This window comes from Apostichopus japonicus, chromosome 6 (genome assembly GCF_037975245.1).
Source record: "Apostichopus japonicus isolate 1M-3 chromosome 6, ASM3797524v1, whole genome shotgun sequence".
Taxonomy (NCBI): domain Eukaryota; kingdom Metazoa; phylum Echinodermata; class Holothuroidea; order Aspidochirotida; family Stichopodidae; genus Apostichopus; species Apostichopus japonicus.
The window spans coordinates 4563521-4580540 of record NC_092566.1 but is presented as its reverse complement, the minus strand read 5'-3'; the positions used below and the strand labels follow the sequence as shown (position 1 = coordinate 4580540).

At 38.2% G+C, this 17020-nt stretch overlaps 1 protein-coding gene across 1 annotated transcript; it reads right to left on the bottom strand.

The window, feature by feature from the left end:
• Positions 1-3350: 3350 nt before the first annotated feature.
• LOC139968738 (uncharacterized) lies at positions 3351-16415 on the bottom strand. Its single transcript, XM_071973072.1, has 11 exons — positions 16257-16415; positions 10941-11080; positions 10308-10421; positions 9250-9403; positions 8315-8409; positions 7921-8037; positions 5160-5487; positions 4845-4903; positions 4648-4716; positions 4399-4473; positions 3351-3480 (listed from the first exon to the last, which is right to left on the bottom strand). The coding sequence occupies exons 1-11, from the start codon at positions 16300-16302 to the stop codon at positions 3361-3363; spliced, it is 1317 nt and encodes a 438-aa protein (XP_071829173.1). The 5' UTR covers positions 16303-16415; the 3' UTR covers positions 3351-3360.
• Positions 16416-17020: the final 605 nt, after the last annotated feature.

Here is a 17020-nt window from a genome sequence, read left to right as displayed (position 1 = left end):
TACACCTAGAATACTGATTTAAGGACTTCACTGCTATTTTACCTTCAGTTTGCGTTCTACCGCAAAATATGTGTGGTAAATATAACCTTTGACCCTTCCCCATTCAAACGACATGGCGAGGAACGAGCAGTGAATTGAAATTGAAACCATTGCTTGTATTATGATTGCAACACATATGATTTTCTAATATGAATTGAAATTATACCACAATTCGGCACTGGTTATGGAACGAAATGGTGGATGAGCGGAAAATAGGTCATAATATTTGGTTATAATGTCAGACCGCTGATAGTTGCCTCGGGTAAACTGAGCAAATTTTGAAATGATTCCATTGATTTGGCGACCGACGTACGATTGAAAGGTGGCCTACGTGTTAGTTTATGCAAGACTGTTGTGGGCTCATGTGCAACGATTGAATTAGACTTAAGAGAACGATTGAATTAGACTTAAGAGAGCGATGGAATTGAACGTAAGAGAGCGATTGAACTCGATTTAACAGAACGATTGACCAAGACGATTGAAGTGGACTTCAGAGGAAGATTGGACTGATCCAGTGAAATGATTTCAATATCAGTTGTCAAGGGATGGCTATAAGACACAGGTTCGAGATGGGTAGAGGGGGAGTGGGAGGGGACCAATGTTCACTGGTATAAAAGTCGCCGCTAGCAATAAGTATAGTGATGTCTGGGTAAAACTTATTGAGGTGTCGGTGCGGGCCCTGTTCAAGTACTAAAACGAAAACACGTGTGTGTATGGTTAGTTATGATATAAACTTACCACTGTAACACAGGTCCTAGTGACGCGTGCGTCCCCGCTGGTGTATGTCCTCGGTTTAACATTCTACTTGTTTGCTAAGAATTATTTTAAGTTCTCGGAGAGTTTCACGCCCCTTACCCCCCCCCCTCCCCTCCCGCACCCATACCTCCCATCCAGCCCTAATTAAATCTTTCTCATTTATATCTAGAAAATTAGAATTGACCGTTTAATGTTCCAGTGATAAAACCTACTTTTTTTAGGAGAAAGTACAGACAGTAGTAGAAGGCTTTAGATTTGAATTTAGTTTTCGTGCGTATTGCATTGTTTAGCATTTAGTTTTGCGCGTATTGCGTATTGGGACCAGGCAGGAGGGGACGGGATCACAATTACTATTGCCAACGGTTTTGTGATAGATGTCCTTGTTATATCGGTAAAGTCCTTAAAGAGCATATAGAGCCAATCAGAGCATGAGCGCAGATCCTGGTGGGGACAGCGGGACGCGTCGCCACCAACTTTTTCAGTGGTGGGGACATGATATACCGTGTCCCCACCAATTTGTCTTGACCAAACGCTGCATTTCAAATGCCCCTGTATTGTAACTTTGGCGCACTGAGTTTGATCCAGCATTGTGCAAATGACATGCAGCAGTTCTCATTTTATTATATTTATCCACAGTTGCTAAATATTGGACGGAAATCACATTTGCGGCAGTCTACAATTGTTTTCTGGGAGAGGACCCCAGACCCATCGTATACAAAAGTCCACTTGGATTATTTGTCCCCCCCCCCCCTGATTTTTTTTTCTGCAGACGCCCATGTATTTCCCCAAGCTAAATTTCTAAGCCATGAGATCTAAAACTTAAGGAAGTTTGGGAGCATCATCGGATCTGGGAAGTGTTATTTCCGGCGATCTGGGAGGTATATGTGCCAAAAAAACTATTATCGTACGATACGCGCGAACCCATGGCCGCGCTCCGCTTAGATAGTACGGTATCAGAGATCAGATACGCGTCCCCACCATTATCCAAGACTGATCTGCGCCCATGAATCAGAGAAGCGGGTGTGGAGGGACTAGTGTTGACTACCCGCCGCTATACGCTAGACTTAATTTATTAGTAATTAAAACCTATTCATCAGTCTCATTTTTAGAAAACCATCCCCTCCCCTACCCCCACTCCTCCTCATCCAACGTCTTCACATCTCTATCGCTCTTTATCCGGCTCGCTGAAACATTGCGATAAAGTTCCTTATACAAAGTGACTGATACGACTATGTTGTACATCACAACATACGCGCGTGTCTCCCGTAAACGTTTGTAATTGACCTTCACATCACGTGAACGTCATATTTCCATAACACGTACAACGGGTGATGCTGAACCCATGATGTAGTGGTAGTAATTTTATTTTGATCGTGAAGGGTTGACATCAAACTTTTCCCAACATATACAAATCGTTAAAGGCAATTATCGATGTTAAAATATTAGGTAAAGCATTTAACGTCTGAATCCATTACCGGTTTCAAGGCCATCAATTTTGTACATATTTATCATTAGGCATATATAGCCTACTATAGGTGTAGGTTATACATGATACTGGGCGAATCAAAAGCTTGTCACTGAATTCAAGTTGCTATTGTTTGATAACGGGTCATTGAATGTACCGTTGGCTCACAGTATGTTCTATTAAACAATGTATGATGTTAGATAACTTGAATAAACAGACACGGCAAAAAAAAAAAACGGGAATGATATGGAAAATGAATAGTCCAAAGATTTGTTTAATGTTCAGTGTTCCTGTTTAATCTATTTTACAGTTAGCTCAACGTCACACCATTCCTACCATCTCACATGCCCACCTAACCTTCACTACACCCCCTACCCCCCACCCCCAAGCATCCACAGTGACTCAATGCAAATTGTGTTATTTGCCTTCGTGGATAGAAGATTTAATATTAAAAGAAAAATATAAACACGTTCACAGCTCAATTGCCACGATGACATAATTTCACTCTGCATTCCAAAATGGTGAATTTTCAGTAAATATGTCAAACAATCAATCTCAGCCACCGAAATATCCCTTTAACCAGTTCACGTCATAAATCTACGATTGACACCCCCCCCCCCCACCCCCACCCCCACCCCACTTCTAAAATCTTTAACATAGTGTCATTCGTAACGTCGCATAAAACATGTGAAAAGAAAGAAAGAGTTTGTAATACAATTTTAAACTAAATATGGGGTATTCACCTGTTAAGAGTTTCCACAAAGAAACAATTTCTTTTAAGAGGGAAGTTAAGTCATTTTAACGTAAGGTGGAGCTTATTGATAATATTTTCACGCTAAGTGGGAGTGAAATATACAAGCTGATACCTTTAAAAATGTGGTTTGTCCCTCGAAAGTGTCATTATCCTCGACATGATCATGAAAATTCAAATAATGAATCTTGCACTCTAATACGCTATATTTATAGCAAACATGAAAAACTTGGGTTTTATTGAAATGAATCTTAGAATGAAATTACGTCAATACCATAAAAAAATACAAAATTAATAAAAATGATTCGTTGACTTTGCTTTTCAAAGAGCTTTTCTTCATTTTCCCCCATCAAACGTCATTAACATGGCAAACTTCGAACATTTCGCCACACAGAGCACGAGGTTGGAGAAGATTACGTAATACCTCGGATACCATTGAGGGCAGCTCTTCAGTTATTGCTTCATTGCACTGCAACGAAAGAGAGAACAAAAAACAATGAAGTAACGAGAACAAGATATATGTTTATTGTTTCCTTGTAATGAAACATTAATTCAGTGGTTGCTATAGCTACAGAATAATTGATTTGAATACATTAGACAAACTTATAACATGGTCATGAACATTTTTTAAATGACGGAAACCGGGGAGAGGTGGGGGGAGGGGGAGGAGTTCATATAAAAGAGGACGCAGTTGCAGCCTCCTTGAATGAAGGAACTAGCGCATGCTGTCTTGCTGTAAGATCTACACTAAAAACTTGTGTAACCATTACAATCCCAATCCCATCGGATTATGAAATGGTTTGGACTTAAATTTCTCTTGACATTTAAACGGTCATAGCTTGCTACTGTTTCTGCCTAGAGCTAACTTATTTGATCAGTCTTTTCGTGTTAAGTTGAAAAGGGGACGAGGTGGGGTGGAGTGGAGTGGGTGTGACGGAGGTAAAAGTATTGAAGTATCACGCCATGTAAATTTTCACTTGTATATATGACGCACTTGAAGACCAGCCTGACTTCAACAGTTAATACGTCAAAAGTATAGGCAAAGTACAGTGTATTGGCTCCGATGTCTATCGTGCAAAAGGAAAGTTGATAAAAAGTACCAAAACAGTATTTTCTCTGCAGTTTTCGACATCTAAAAGTAATGTCAGGTATTGGCTTTGATTGGATGGGACCATTTTATATCCAAAATGCTTTGCGGTTGGTAGTAATGCTTTGCGGTTGGCAGGTTCCATATCTATTGGCGACTAATTTTAGTTTTGGTGACGAGGCGGGGGTAGGTGGGTTAGGGTAGCGGGGTAAGAATGATACGCACACGAGATGACGTTTATCTCATAATCCGAACAAAAAAGCCCGAGTTACATAATAAAGAGAAATATATATATATTACTTCTGATCGCCATGCTTGTGGTAGCTTGCCGCAGAATTCGGAAAAGTACGTTGCTACAATGTCTTCTAGTTCGGCCTGTTAAAAGAAAAAAAAAATAATAGAATCGTTAACTTGAAGAACGGAAACGCATTCGCCAAAAAAAAAACTCATCTGGCAACACAACTTACTCATAAATCGTATCTAATACGCAGGTGGGAAATAATCTCCACCTCTTTCTGACACCACAAAGAAGAAAAAATGTTACCATACCCCATGGTGGTTGAGCCATCTTCCTCCGATGAGAACGGCTTCCTCACAAAGCTCACAGGTAAGTCCCTCCTTCAAAAAGAGAAAGGCGATACAATATTTGAAGCATTAATATGTCAAAAAATGCAAAATCTTAAAAAAAAATTAAATAGTAAATAGTTTGCTTTCTTGTAGTAATGCACCTGTCTTTAAATACTTACCGGTAACTGCCTTAAATTACCAAAGCCGTATTCAACCGCTTCTTCATCCCCGAATGTGTCTAGTATAAGAAAAAGAAATCAAATAAATAAATACATCAACAAACGACCGAACGAATGAATTAACACATGAATTAACACAACCTGTAATATGTTTCTTAGTGTAGCTCCAAATTCAAACCCCCACCCCCTCCCCGATCCCCGCGCTCCACAATTACCGCCACACCTTCATATCCCTTCTCCATCGATCAGCCTTCTGATGCGTCTCTGCGCATGCTCCCTTATAGGAACGTATAGTAAACAGTAATTCCGACTTACCACTCAGCACTACCTCCACAGAGGGGATGTATCGCCTAAACCGACTTCCTTTAAGTGCAGCTTTCTTGGCTAAATACCAATCTTTTCTCATTCCAAGTCTTTTGGATCTTCTCCAATAAGCCCTTTTCTTCATCGCTTCAAGTTGTGACAGTACTCTCTCCTGCAAGGCTTCAGTTTCTTCCATCAGTTCCAGCAATTCTTCCTCTTCGTCTCTTTCTTCTTCTTCTAGTTCTTCTTCATCTTCCTCAAGGTCTTCTTCTGTCCATAAATCCGCCCACGTTTCTTCCTCTGGACACAATCCAAGAAGTTGGCAATCATTAGTGCTGTCCTGAAATTTTGAAGGGAAAATTTGAAACAAAATTTATTCTAAAGCAATTATTATTTCATTTTTTATCTATATATATATATTTGGTTATTGTGTGTGATCGTGGCCACTTATTTTGTGTTGAATATTGCTTTGTCCCATACATTAGAATATATTATTATTATTACTATCATCATCATCCTCCTCCTCATCATCATCATCATCATCATCATCATCATCATCATCATCATCATCATCATCATCATCATCATCATCATCATCATCATCATCATCATCATCATCATCATCATCATCATCATCATCATCATCATCATCATCATCATCATCATCATCATCATCATCATCATCATCATCATCATCATCATCATCATCATCATCATCATCATCATCATCATCATCATCATCATCATCATCATCATCATCATCATCATCATCATCATCATCATCATCATCATCATCATCATCATCATCATCATCCTCCTCATCATCATCATCATCATCATCATCATCATCATCATCATCATCATCATCATCATCATCATCATCATCATCATCATCATCATCATCATCATCCTCATCATCATCATCATCATCATCATCATCATCATCATCATCATCATCATCATCCTCCTCCTCCTCATCATCATCATCATCATCATCATCATCATCATCATCATCATCATCATCATCATCATCATCATCATCATCATCATCATCATCATCACCACCACCACCACCACCACCACCATCATCATCATCATCATCATCATCATCATCATCATCATCATCATCATCATCATCATCATCATCATCATCATCATCATCATCATCATCATCATCATCATCATCATCATAAGATAAGATAAGATAAGATAAACTTTATTGCATCCGATAGGGAAATTACATGCTTGCAGATAAAACAGTAAGATATAAAAACGATACTATACAACAATAAGAGAACAAACAGTAGGACAATAAAAGCATAAGAAATGCTAATAACAAGGAACGGGAACAGATGGGCCGAAGCTCACAGAATGGCAAGGAATAAAAAGTATAAACAAATCACAAACGGTAAATATGATAAGAACCCAATGAAAGAAGGAAAGACAAAGGCAAGAGATTAGCGATTAAAAGATGCATTAAAAATTCTAACAGCTTGTCCCATGAAAGATGAGGGGTAACGATTAGTATGAGCCTTCGGAGGTCTCATCCTCCCACTACGAGGGATAATACAATTATTTAATGGAGCGTGGAGAGGGTGATCGATATCCTATATCATCATCATCATCATCATCATAATCATCATCATCATCATCATCATAATCATCATTATCATTATTATTATTACTATTACTATTATTACTACTACTATTACTATTATTTTTTGATACATTCGTTAATCTAAAATTTATAAAATATATAAATTTGCTGATTGTGAATTTTATCTGAACAGCACAGGAAGAAAAAACGTCAAAACTTTCGTCAAAACGTCAAAAGTAATTTCGCATTAGTTGAATTCTTAATAATTAATACTAATTATTAATTCTTACTAATCAAGTCAAGAACTAGAAACTGTACTTAGCGAGAAATCCGTGTTTGATTCTAAACATTTCGTCGCCCAGGTACTTTTCATATCACAACTATAGCCAAGTTGAAACGGCCAACACCAAAATGTTCGACTATTTTTCTTTATGTGAAAAGAGAGTTGACGAAGGGCCACGTTTATTAACTGCAATGGCAATGTGATCATGTGCTTTAAATTGCCAGCAATATGGTATCACAAATCTTCCATAACTAAAATAAAATTTGTAACGAAGGCAGGGAAATAAATAAACACTACGTACAGCGATCTGCAGTCAAATGATTCCCTAAAACCGGAAAAAAACCTTTCGAATAACCTCGCTTTCTCCTTCCAAGGCTCAGTGGCCTTCTATATCTGCATTTGGACACAAGCACGCTCCTTCTGTTTTGTTAAGTATATTTTCTTTCTGCGAGTGAGCGGTGATAATCGCAAGCTTTTCTTTTATGCATAAAGTTCCACTGCGCAGCGGTTCTTTTTGTTGGGGCTGGCGCGTTTCACGGTTGACCATGTTATAGAGAAATGTTGCTTTTATTTGTCTATTTGAGGCCCCATACCAAACTTAAATAATTTAGTTTAATTTGTGTAGGTTTTGTTGCGGCAAGATTAAGTATAGGAATTGTATCTCGTCTTGAATGGTCCACGGCACATGCCTGTCACTACATATATATATATATATATATATATATATATATATATATATATATATATATATGTGTGTATATATATATATATATATATATATATATATTTGTAGTGACCAGCGTTGTCATATGCTGTACCGTCGCCATGTAAAAACGTTCAATTCCTGCTAATCCTGAACAATATAGTAACAGAAGGTTGGTCGGAAGACTCACCAAGTATTTGTCGGCAAATTTTTTGGCTTCGGCAGGCAGCATTTTAAAATACTTTACGCATTCTTCAGAAACCGGACAGTATCGACATGTTGGAATCAGTAAGTTGGCAATCTCAGTCTGAAAAGTATGATAAAAAAGTTTGAAAGGTTAATTAGTGCATACGTCATTTCGGTCATTTTATATAGTACAAATATATATATATATATATTCTCTCAATTTCATGAAGGGGTTGCTAAGACTGAAAAAAAAGCAAATCAATTTTCGAGGATTTTTTTCAAGGATCATTTGATTGATTATAAAAGACAGAGATTTGGGAGGGGATGGGTAACCCCTTATTTCTTTTAAATCCCTCTGTCAACTTTTTCCACATAATGGTTACAACACATGCACTTGCCCATGTTTCGTTACAAGCGACTGCGTCGTGAAGAAAGCTGACTACGCCCTCACACAGATCACACTGATAGTCTTCCCCGACGGCCATTCGAAAGTCTAAAAGAAAATTCAAACAAACATAATAGTAATGAAATATAATAAATACGAGAACTTCAATGGGTCTCCATGATAGGGTTGAACTGACTACTTTGCAACATTACTGAACGTTTTATGAATCTTTATGAATCAAATCCGCATCCTCACAGCATCTGTATGATGGAAATATCATAATTTTGGTTAATTTTCGTGACATTTTGTTAAACGCATCTGGCAAGAACGGTGTGAGTGATGTGGCAATTGTACTGTACCGGTAACTATGTTTTTTTTTTTAGATGCTTAAATCATGTCCCCCACAAAGGAAAATAACCTTTGTACAAAATATCATACTTCCAGTTAGGGGTAAGACATTATTTTCAACAATGCGGAATGTCGCCATCGGAATTATCCGTGATCAGGGAGGAGTATACTAAAGAGTAAAAGGGGAGGGGGCATTTTTTAACGGCACGAGAGAAGGACATGAAGACTGTTATATCATAGCTGTGCTTTATATGTAGAACTGGAGAAGTTATGGAAGGGGGGGGGGAGGGGGATCAGGGGTATTGTGAGTCAGGTCTGGTCAGGAGACAATCGTGTCACCGGTTCACATTTTTTAAGCCTTTATATTCCTTGCAATAGTCTACAGTACATCATGAAAATGACAATATATATTATTGTTATCCATCCCATGTTTCCCCTGTCCCTCCCTCCCCCCCCCCCCTCATGAGACTGTATCCTTCTGACTGACCCTCTCGTCAGGCCTTGAATTGATGGGAGGAGGGATTTGTTTGGCTTTTGATGAGACATACAACATTTGATTTCGTATCCAGCATCACTATCGGAAGTCAGAGTGCAACTTACATTGCATCATTCTCTTCTTCTGCATCTGGTTTTTGAAGGCAGCCCTACGCGTTAAGTATTTGAGCATGCGCAGAAATGTTCTCTCTGATCTCGGTGGTAGTAGTTCTTCTTGCGCATCACATAATTCAAGTTCTTCGCAAATTTCCATCGCCGTCTGAGAGCAAAACAGAAAACAAAATATATATTGTCAAGGTGTGAGCCAACCAGTTTAAGAACATTTCCCTTGTTGTTTTTGGCTGATAGGTCGAAAGGTCAATAACAATGTAAAAGTGGTAATTTTTTTAATGACATGCATTCCCCCATCAAGTCTGCAGTAGAGTGTGTATTTGTAACGTAAAAATATACATTGCTATAGCACATGAACACGTTGCGGTATGTCTGCAAGGTCATATGGCACTATGTCCTATTACAAATTTAGACTAAATTTATACTCCAAATATTCCTCCTGAAAGAGTATAGAACCAAACCTTGTCAACCTTAACTTGACTCCCTGCACAAGCCAATTTGTAAAAGGACAGACGGGGAGGAACGTAGCCCCCCCCCCACCCCCAATCACTACTTTAAAAAACTGTATAGCTCAATAAAGCTCAATAAAACAAAACCATGTTACGTTGTATACAATATACAAACAGATAAATGAAATGAAAAATGTAGAGGAATAGATAGAAAAGACTGCGTCATATGGCATCTAAGCCCCCTGAGATGAACAAAAATGTCTCAAAATTAGACCCCTCCCCAGGACGGAGCTCCTGCATTGATGTGCCCCCCCCTCATCGGTTACTGTGGCTACGGACCTGGGGAAGGGATGGGGTATCGAACGGTGCAAGGATACTTCAGGGAAAATTTTCAGTCAAATCTCTGATACGACAGTCAGAAAAGGTTTGAATTCCTGTTTTAGCTTATTGCCTCAGGAATATCAATTTATGAACTATGAATTATCGCCGACGTACAAGTGAACTATTTCTTTACGAAATGAATCTTGTCACTCTTCGCGGGTAGTTGTAAAAAGAAAAGTTAGAATATTAATTGAAAAGTTTAAAAATAAATGTTGATCTTACTAATTCTTCCACCACTTGGACTAAGAGGCCAATGACCTCATCAGTAACCGTTGTACAATTAACTCCGAAGATGCTAGGCTTCTTTGCACAAAGCTTATCAGCGGCAGCTATTATCTACAAGGGAATCAAAGAATGCATTTTATCGATTTATATTATATGCCGGTACAATAATCCACCCAGTCACGCCCCCCCCCACCCTCCCACCTACCCCCCTCTCCTTTCTCTAATACAATATATGTATTCAATACTTCCGGTAAAATCTGGAAGAAATTAAAAACAACAGTTTCATCCCTCCTTCATTAGTTATTATATTATATTAAACAACTACGGGGTCAGGGTGCATTATAACGGAAGGACCTATGTCATCTCCTTAACTTGGCTCTCAAACGTAATGGCCTTCACCTCCCCCACTCCCCAACCCCAACCCCCACCCACAACCCCCTCCCTCTCTACACTTCCAACACTTTTTCTAGGACTTGACACACGTGTGGGCTTGTGGCGGAGGAGAGATATGAGCATTGTACGGATGTAAATAAGTGCCAGAAACAGAGCGTTTGATCATATATACGATAGACCTACTTCTTTCGTTTATACAATAATGTCCGTGTCCTTTTGAAAGTTGGTTGTAATTACCTCATCAACCTGTGTTTCGAGAGCTTTCTGCAAATCACCGACAAATATCTTGCAAAGGTTACATTTCAGAAGATTTCCGCTTGTATCCATGATGTTACTTCCTGCATTGTCGTGCATGTCATTCCTTGGCACCCCGTAAGCTATAGACAAACAAAAAAGGGAAAATGAAATGAGAAAATGTTCAATCAAGTTCCTATATCTGTAATAATAATATTGAGGATTTATAAGGCGCAGACATATCCACCGATAACGGTGCTCAAGGCGCATGACACTATTACCCTGGTCAACGATAACCTGTGAAACATAGAGACAATTCCTCCACATGGCAGCAGCTAAACAGCGCCCAGCTGACACTTTTATCTCACAGGTCCCCATTTATACACCTGGGTGAAGAGAGGCAATGTAGATATAGTGCCCTGCCCAAGGACACAACGCAATGATCTGGCCAAGACTCGAAACTGCAATCCTTAGATCCCAAGTCCACTGCCTTAAGCACTTGGCCACAACGCTATCCGCTGTACATTCAAGTCCATACCCACAATTGCCCCTCCCCCTCCGGGGCCCTCCCATGCACTCACACACACACACGCACACACATGTATCGGACAAAAACATTGGTACAGACTTGAAACAAACAAGTTGACTTATTGGATTACCCAGCTTACATCGTCTCACCAAAAGGGTTAAAAATGTTTACGTAAAAGACTTTCAACTGCTACAAAATGGATCGGCTTTGTGAGTTGATCGTTAACTCTAGATAGCTATTGACACGATTTTAATTGGACTTCTTAGTATCCTTTTCAACTCGTATTTATAGTGGGAGATTCATCATTTTTATTGTTCTTTTCTTATTGTTGTACTATAGTATGCTTTTGTGTTTTCACCCCTTAGTTAGCAGTCCAACTTTTATATCCTCCTGTTTTCCAAAGTTTTATCCTATTGACTTCTCCTATCTCAGCTTGTTTGATTGGTTTAAGCTCTTCTTATCTTTGCCTTTTTTCTCTAAGTAATACCGCCTAGATCCCCGGTTCCCCGGTTCGATTCCCCGCCGACAGCAATGTGTGTCGTCTGGCAAGGGTGTTGTTCAATAACAACTTCCCGACATGGACGTTAAATGGATGTGTGCCGAGAGATTGGCTTCGGTCAGCTTGCGAGTCTATAAGCCTCCATGGCTTCTTTCGCGAGTTCCTGCTTGCGGGAAGATCACATATACATACATACATACATACTTAAAGGTAAGCTGTATTGGCCCGAAATATGCTAGATATTCAAATTTGGTCACCTTTGTTCAAAATTCTTAAACTGCTTTTATTACAACCTTCGAGGAAATTTTCCTTATTGGGACAATCAGTCATCTTGTGTGCTCCTTAAAATATATCTGAGAAAAATTTGGAGAGTAAGGACTTCCAGGAAAGTACTTTTCGAAAACTTTCTAGCAATTATAGCGTGCTATAATTTGGGGCCTATACTGACTACCTTTATGGTTAAAGGGTAGAGAAAATATAAATGGTAACAAAATTCGTTCAATGGGATTCAAGTCTATAGGCGTCCCGCTGATTATAGTGGACGCCTATAACCTACTAAGTTATGGACGCTGGATGTTATGTCCAGCGGTTTGAGGGGGGGGGGGGGCGCAATCGATTCAAAGCAAATTTAATTAAGAAAACAAAATCCAAATAAAAAAACAAGATTAGAAAAAACCTTGACCTGGCTAGTAAGTACCATGTGATACATTGTTGACTGGAAAACTCCGAGTCGAGTGTGTTAAATACATCCCTGGATGAGCAAATGGAATTAACAATGTCTGGTATTAAAGTATTTAAAAAAATTGGGGCCTACACTGACTACCTCTATGAAGTAAAGGGTAGAAAAAATGTAAACGGTAACAAAATTCGTTCAATGGGATTCGAGTCTAGGCGTCCCGCTGATTATAGTGGACGCCTATAACCTACTAAGTTATGGACGCTGGATGTTATGTCCAGCGGTTTGAGGGGGGGGGGGGGGAGGCGCAATCGATTCAAAGCAAATTTAATTAAGTAGACAAAATCCAAATAAAAAACAAGATTAGAAAAAACCTTCACCTGGCTAGTAAGTACCATGTGATGCATTGTTGACTGGAAAACTCAGAGTCGAGTGTGTTAAATACATCCCCGGATGAGCAAATGGAATTAACAATGTCTGGTATTAAAGTATTTAAACGCTACAGCTCTTCTCTGTTGTTTTGTTATTTGTTTCTTGTTGTTTACGTGTTTTTTTTCCTTTTCCTTCTGTTAAGCTTAATCTTACTCCACTAAAGTAACTTCATTAAGAATGTTGGGAGCAGCTAGACATTATAAAGATAATATCCATGGTGCAACATTGCATTAAAGGAATTGTCTGGTGGAAGATTTTGATACATTGTCTTTGTAGTTATTATTTTTCTCTATCTAACCATGTAAAAATTGTCCCAATTCGACGTTTTCTTCTTGTAGAAATCTGGTTTTCAAATTAACCAGTTTCTCACCAAAAGTACCGATTGTTCGAACGCTTCAATATGGTGATTGACGTAGTGGTTGCAGATAGGCAAAACAGGCGACTTGAAGTTAGCACTCCCAATTCCGCAGCAAATAAACTCACGTGTAAGCACATTGGATTGCCTCATATATATAACGTACATACTCGCGAACGTATATACTACGATGCTCAGTTGGTGTACTTGTATAGCGTTACACATAGTACACTCACACTCAAACCACAGTTCAATAACTGTTCTTCGAAATCGCTGAATTAAAATTCACGGATCAAATTAACAGTGAAATGAAACTTGTAAAGTATTCGTTAAACCGAAAGATGAAACTTGGCGGAATCGATGTCATCGCAGAACTGTCCGATTGTAAACGTTAGAGTCTAGCCTATACACGCGAACATTCTTCGCGCTGGAGCTGGATACCGCGATGTGTAAACAACGAAGAGCCTGCTGTTAAAACTTATCTTGTGTTTCACAAAGACCACGAAACCACCGATCTACTACATATATGGCGGCTTAAGGAGTTTTTTAAATCATATCTAATTTATAAGAAATTTCACCGGAAATTATTGAAGAAATTGATCGAATCGTTGTCAGAGCAGAATGTAGCACTGAGAAGCTTAGGCTTCGCAGAACTGTCCGATTGTCAACGTTTGAGTATAGCCTACATGCGAACATTTTTCGCGTTGGAGCTGGATAGCGCGATGTATAGCCTAAACATTGAAGAGTCTGCTGTTAAAATTTACCTTGTGTTACACAAAGACCACGGAACCACCGATCAAGTACATGGCGGCTTAAGGAGTTTTTGAAAACATATCTAATTTTAAAGAAATTTCACCGGAAATTAAGGAAGAAATTTATCTGTATACAAACGCTGTTTTTGTTGTGATTGCCGTATAGGTACTGTGCGGAGGTGGGTTATGACGCAATCTGCTATGGCAGAGCTGACGTCACGTATTGTACTGTTCAAATCATATTTGAAATGTCTATCCATAACGATTAAAAAATCGTTTCTCTGTCAAACTCAACATTAGCGTTCTCATACTTTGACAACATGTTTAGAAAATTATTTACTATTTTTTAAGCTAACTTCTTTGGGCCACCAGACAATCCTTTTAAATTAATATAATGAGACGCGATAACTGATTTGACCGATTAAATCTTTATATCATATAAATACCTCGCTAAATTGATATCCACCACCCAGGATCAAATATCTTATTTCTCCAGTTATTTAAATGATTATACCATTTATGTATTAGGGGTATTTTACGCTAACACAGTTGTTTGTCCTTCCGATAAAACACCCGAATGTCATTGTGTAAACCTATTTTGATAACATTAGCCTACTTTGAATTAATTCAAATAAGAGAGAGGTGGGAAATGTCATTCTCAATATAATTTGATAATCCACAAACAGCTTTATTGATGTATAATACCCCTCATAAATAAATGGAACAATCTACGGTTGTAACTCGGTATGTCAGGGCGTTTATCCATTTGTGAAATAAGAACATAAATGAGAACGAACACACAGCTACAACTCAGTTAAAGAGGGAACTATCCCAAATAAATATCTAGATTATATTCTGTTATTCTTTCTTTAAATTTCTGGGAATCGACCGGAAGTGAAACGGGACATTTATTCGTCAACAACGTATATGTGGCAACAAGTCACTGTGTGAAATGAAACACTATTTCTATAAAATCTTAAAGGTACGGTTAAAATGTTTAGATATTTCTTTGTTGTTACAAAATGTTGAGTTGACGAGATTAAATTAATAGATCAGTCTATCATTTTGGCATCTGGCAAATTGTTAAAATATCCATATTAGATACAGCTAAAGGCAACTTTTTCTCTTTTGAAATCTTGACTGAAGGAAGTCTTTTATGGCGTCCACAAATAAAATGTCTCAAATGTTTAATATTTGGCTCTCAATGCAAAATCGATTAGCAAAACATCTGAACAGAAGTCACAAGAACAAAATTAATGCTGAATGTTCATTAAGACGAATCCCATGACGGCTGTTTTAATCGCTAATATGCAGCCCTTTTTTAGGCAAAAGTGTAAATCAAAATTTCATTTTGTTGGTTGAAGAATTTTCGTATTTTTATTTCTCGATAATTAGCAAGTATTCAAATGATAACTAGTATCCTAAAATGTGTCGCCCTGCAGAATCGTTTATTGTAAACAAGGTCATTCCATTTTGGATCAGGGTTTAAATACCTTATAATGCACATTTATTAAGATCCGACAATGCAGGATCCGAGAGTACGCAGTTGAGGCGTCATTAAGAAATCATTACATTTTGAGACAGCATCTAATATCGAATAATACTATTCCATATTCACTTGATAACTGAGAAAAACTTATCAAAGGAATTAGTTATTAGCCCTTGCTTAAAATGGAGTTTTCCACCTTTGTACGCTACCTGGGTCTAGATATGAGGAGGTGAAATAATTGACTTCACCCACTGGAGCCTCGTATGGCGTCTTTCTTTTTGTAAACAGATAAAGGAGGGCGCTTTACTAAAATTTCCTACATGTGTTTCATTCTTAGTGTTAATCTCGATTGACAGGTAGGCTATTTGTGGATTTCTCGACCAAACGACAAAGGCAACTTATATTAACAAAAAATCCATGAAAAAGGCAAGATAGAAAGGGTAAAAATGAAAATCACTTGTTATTAGACAAGAATTAGCTTCAATTGATAAAACAAAATATCGGCAGAATAGGCCTAATGACCTACATCTTTGTCTTGTCAAGAGAAACAACCAAATTAAAAGAAGAAAAAATTATGAACTACTCACAGGGAGCTGCAAAAGCCAACGCAGTCAGGAAAAGAAGAAGTCTCATTTTCAATTTTGTTTTTTCTCTTGTGCGTACAAATCTTCTATTAAGTAGTGACTGTGATGCAGGAGAATCGATGAATGGTATACGACAAGCATAAAACCGCGCTTTTAAGTCCGTTTTTTGGGATTACGTAACAGGTTTACCTTGGGCAGCTACCAGGGGACTTAGTCATTAGCATACAAAGGGAATATCGTCTTGAATTGATTGTCACCGCTCTGTTTGTTTCAACTTAAATCTCCGAGTTCATACAAATTGGTCTAGATACTGTTTGTATTTAGGATTAAATCAATCCTGCTGATTGGTCGTTTCCAAGGTTGTTGTCGTGGTTGTGGTTGTTGTTTTAACTTTCTTGGAAACAGAGGTAAACAATTTGTTTTTGTTTTGTTTTATTGTTGTGTATAATTCATTTAGAGAGTTATTGCCACCATATATGACCGGAAGCTATTCAACTTGTTCACCTCTGAGTAGCTGAGCTGATCTCTTTCGAGATCTGGCTTTAGGAATCACAAAGATTTCGAGTTGGTTAGCCTCGAGTTCAAATTAAGTTCATTGACGTTGGAAACGTCAACAATATGGCGTTTTCCAGCCCCTCTCCAACTGACTTCACTTTAAATACGTTGTATTTAATTTAAACACTGGCTCAAATTAAGTCTGAGAACTTTTCAAACTTTAAAGGAACTTACCGTTAGGCACCAAATTAATTTTGATAAGTTATAGAATA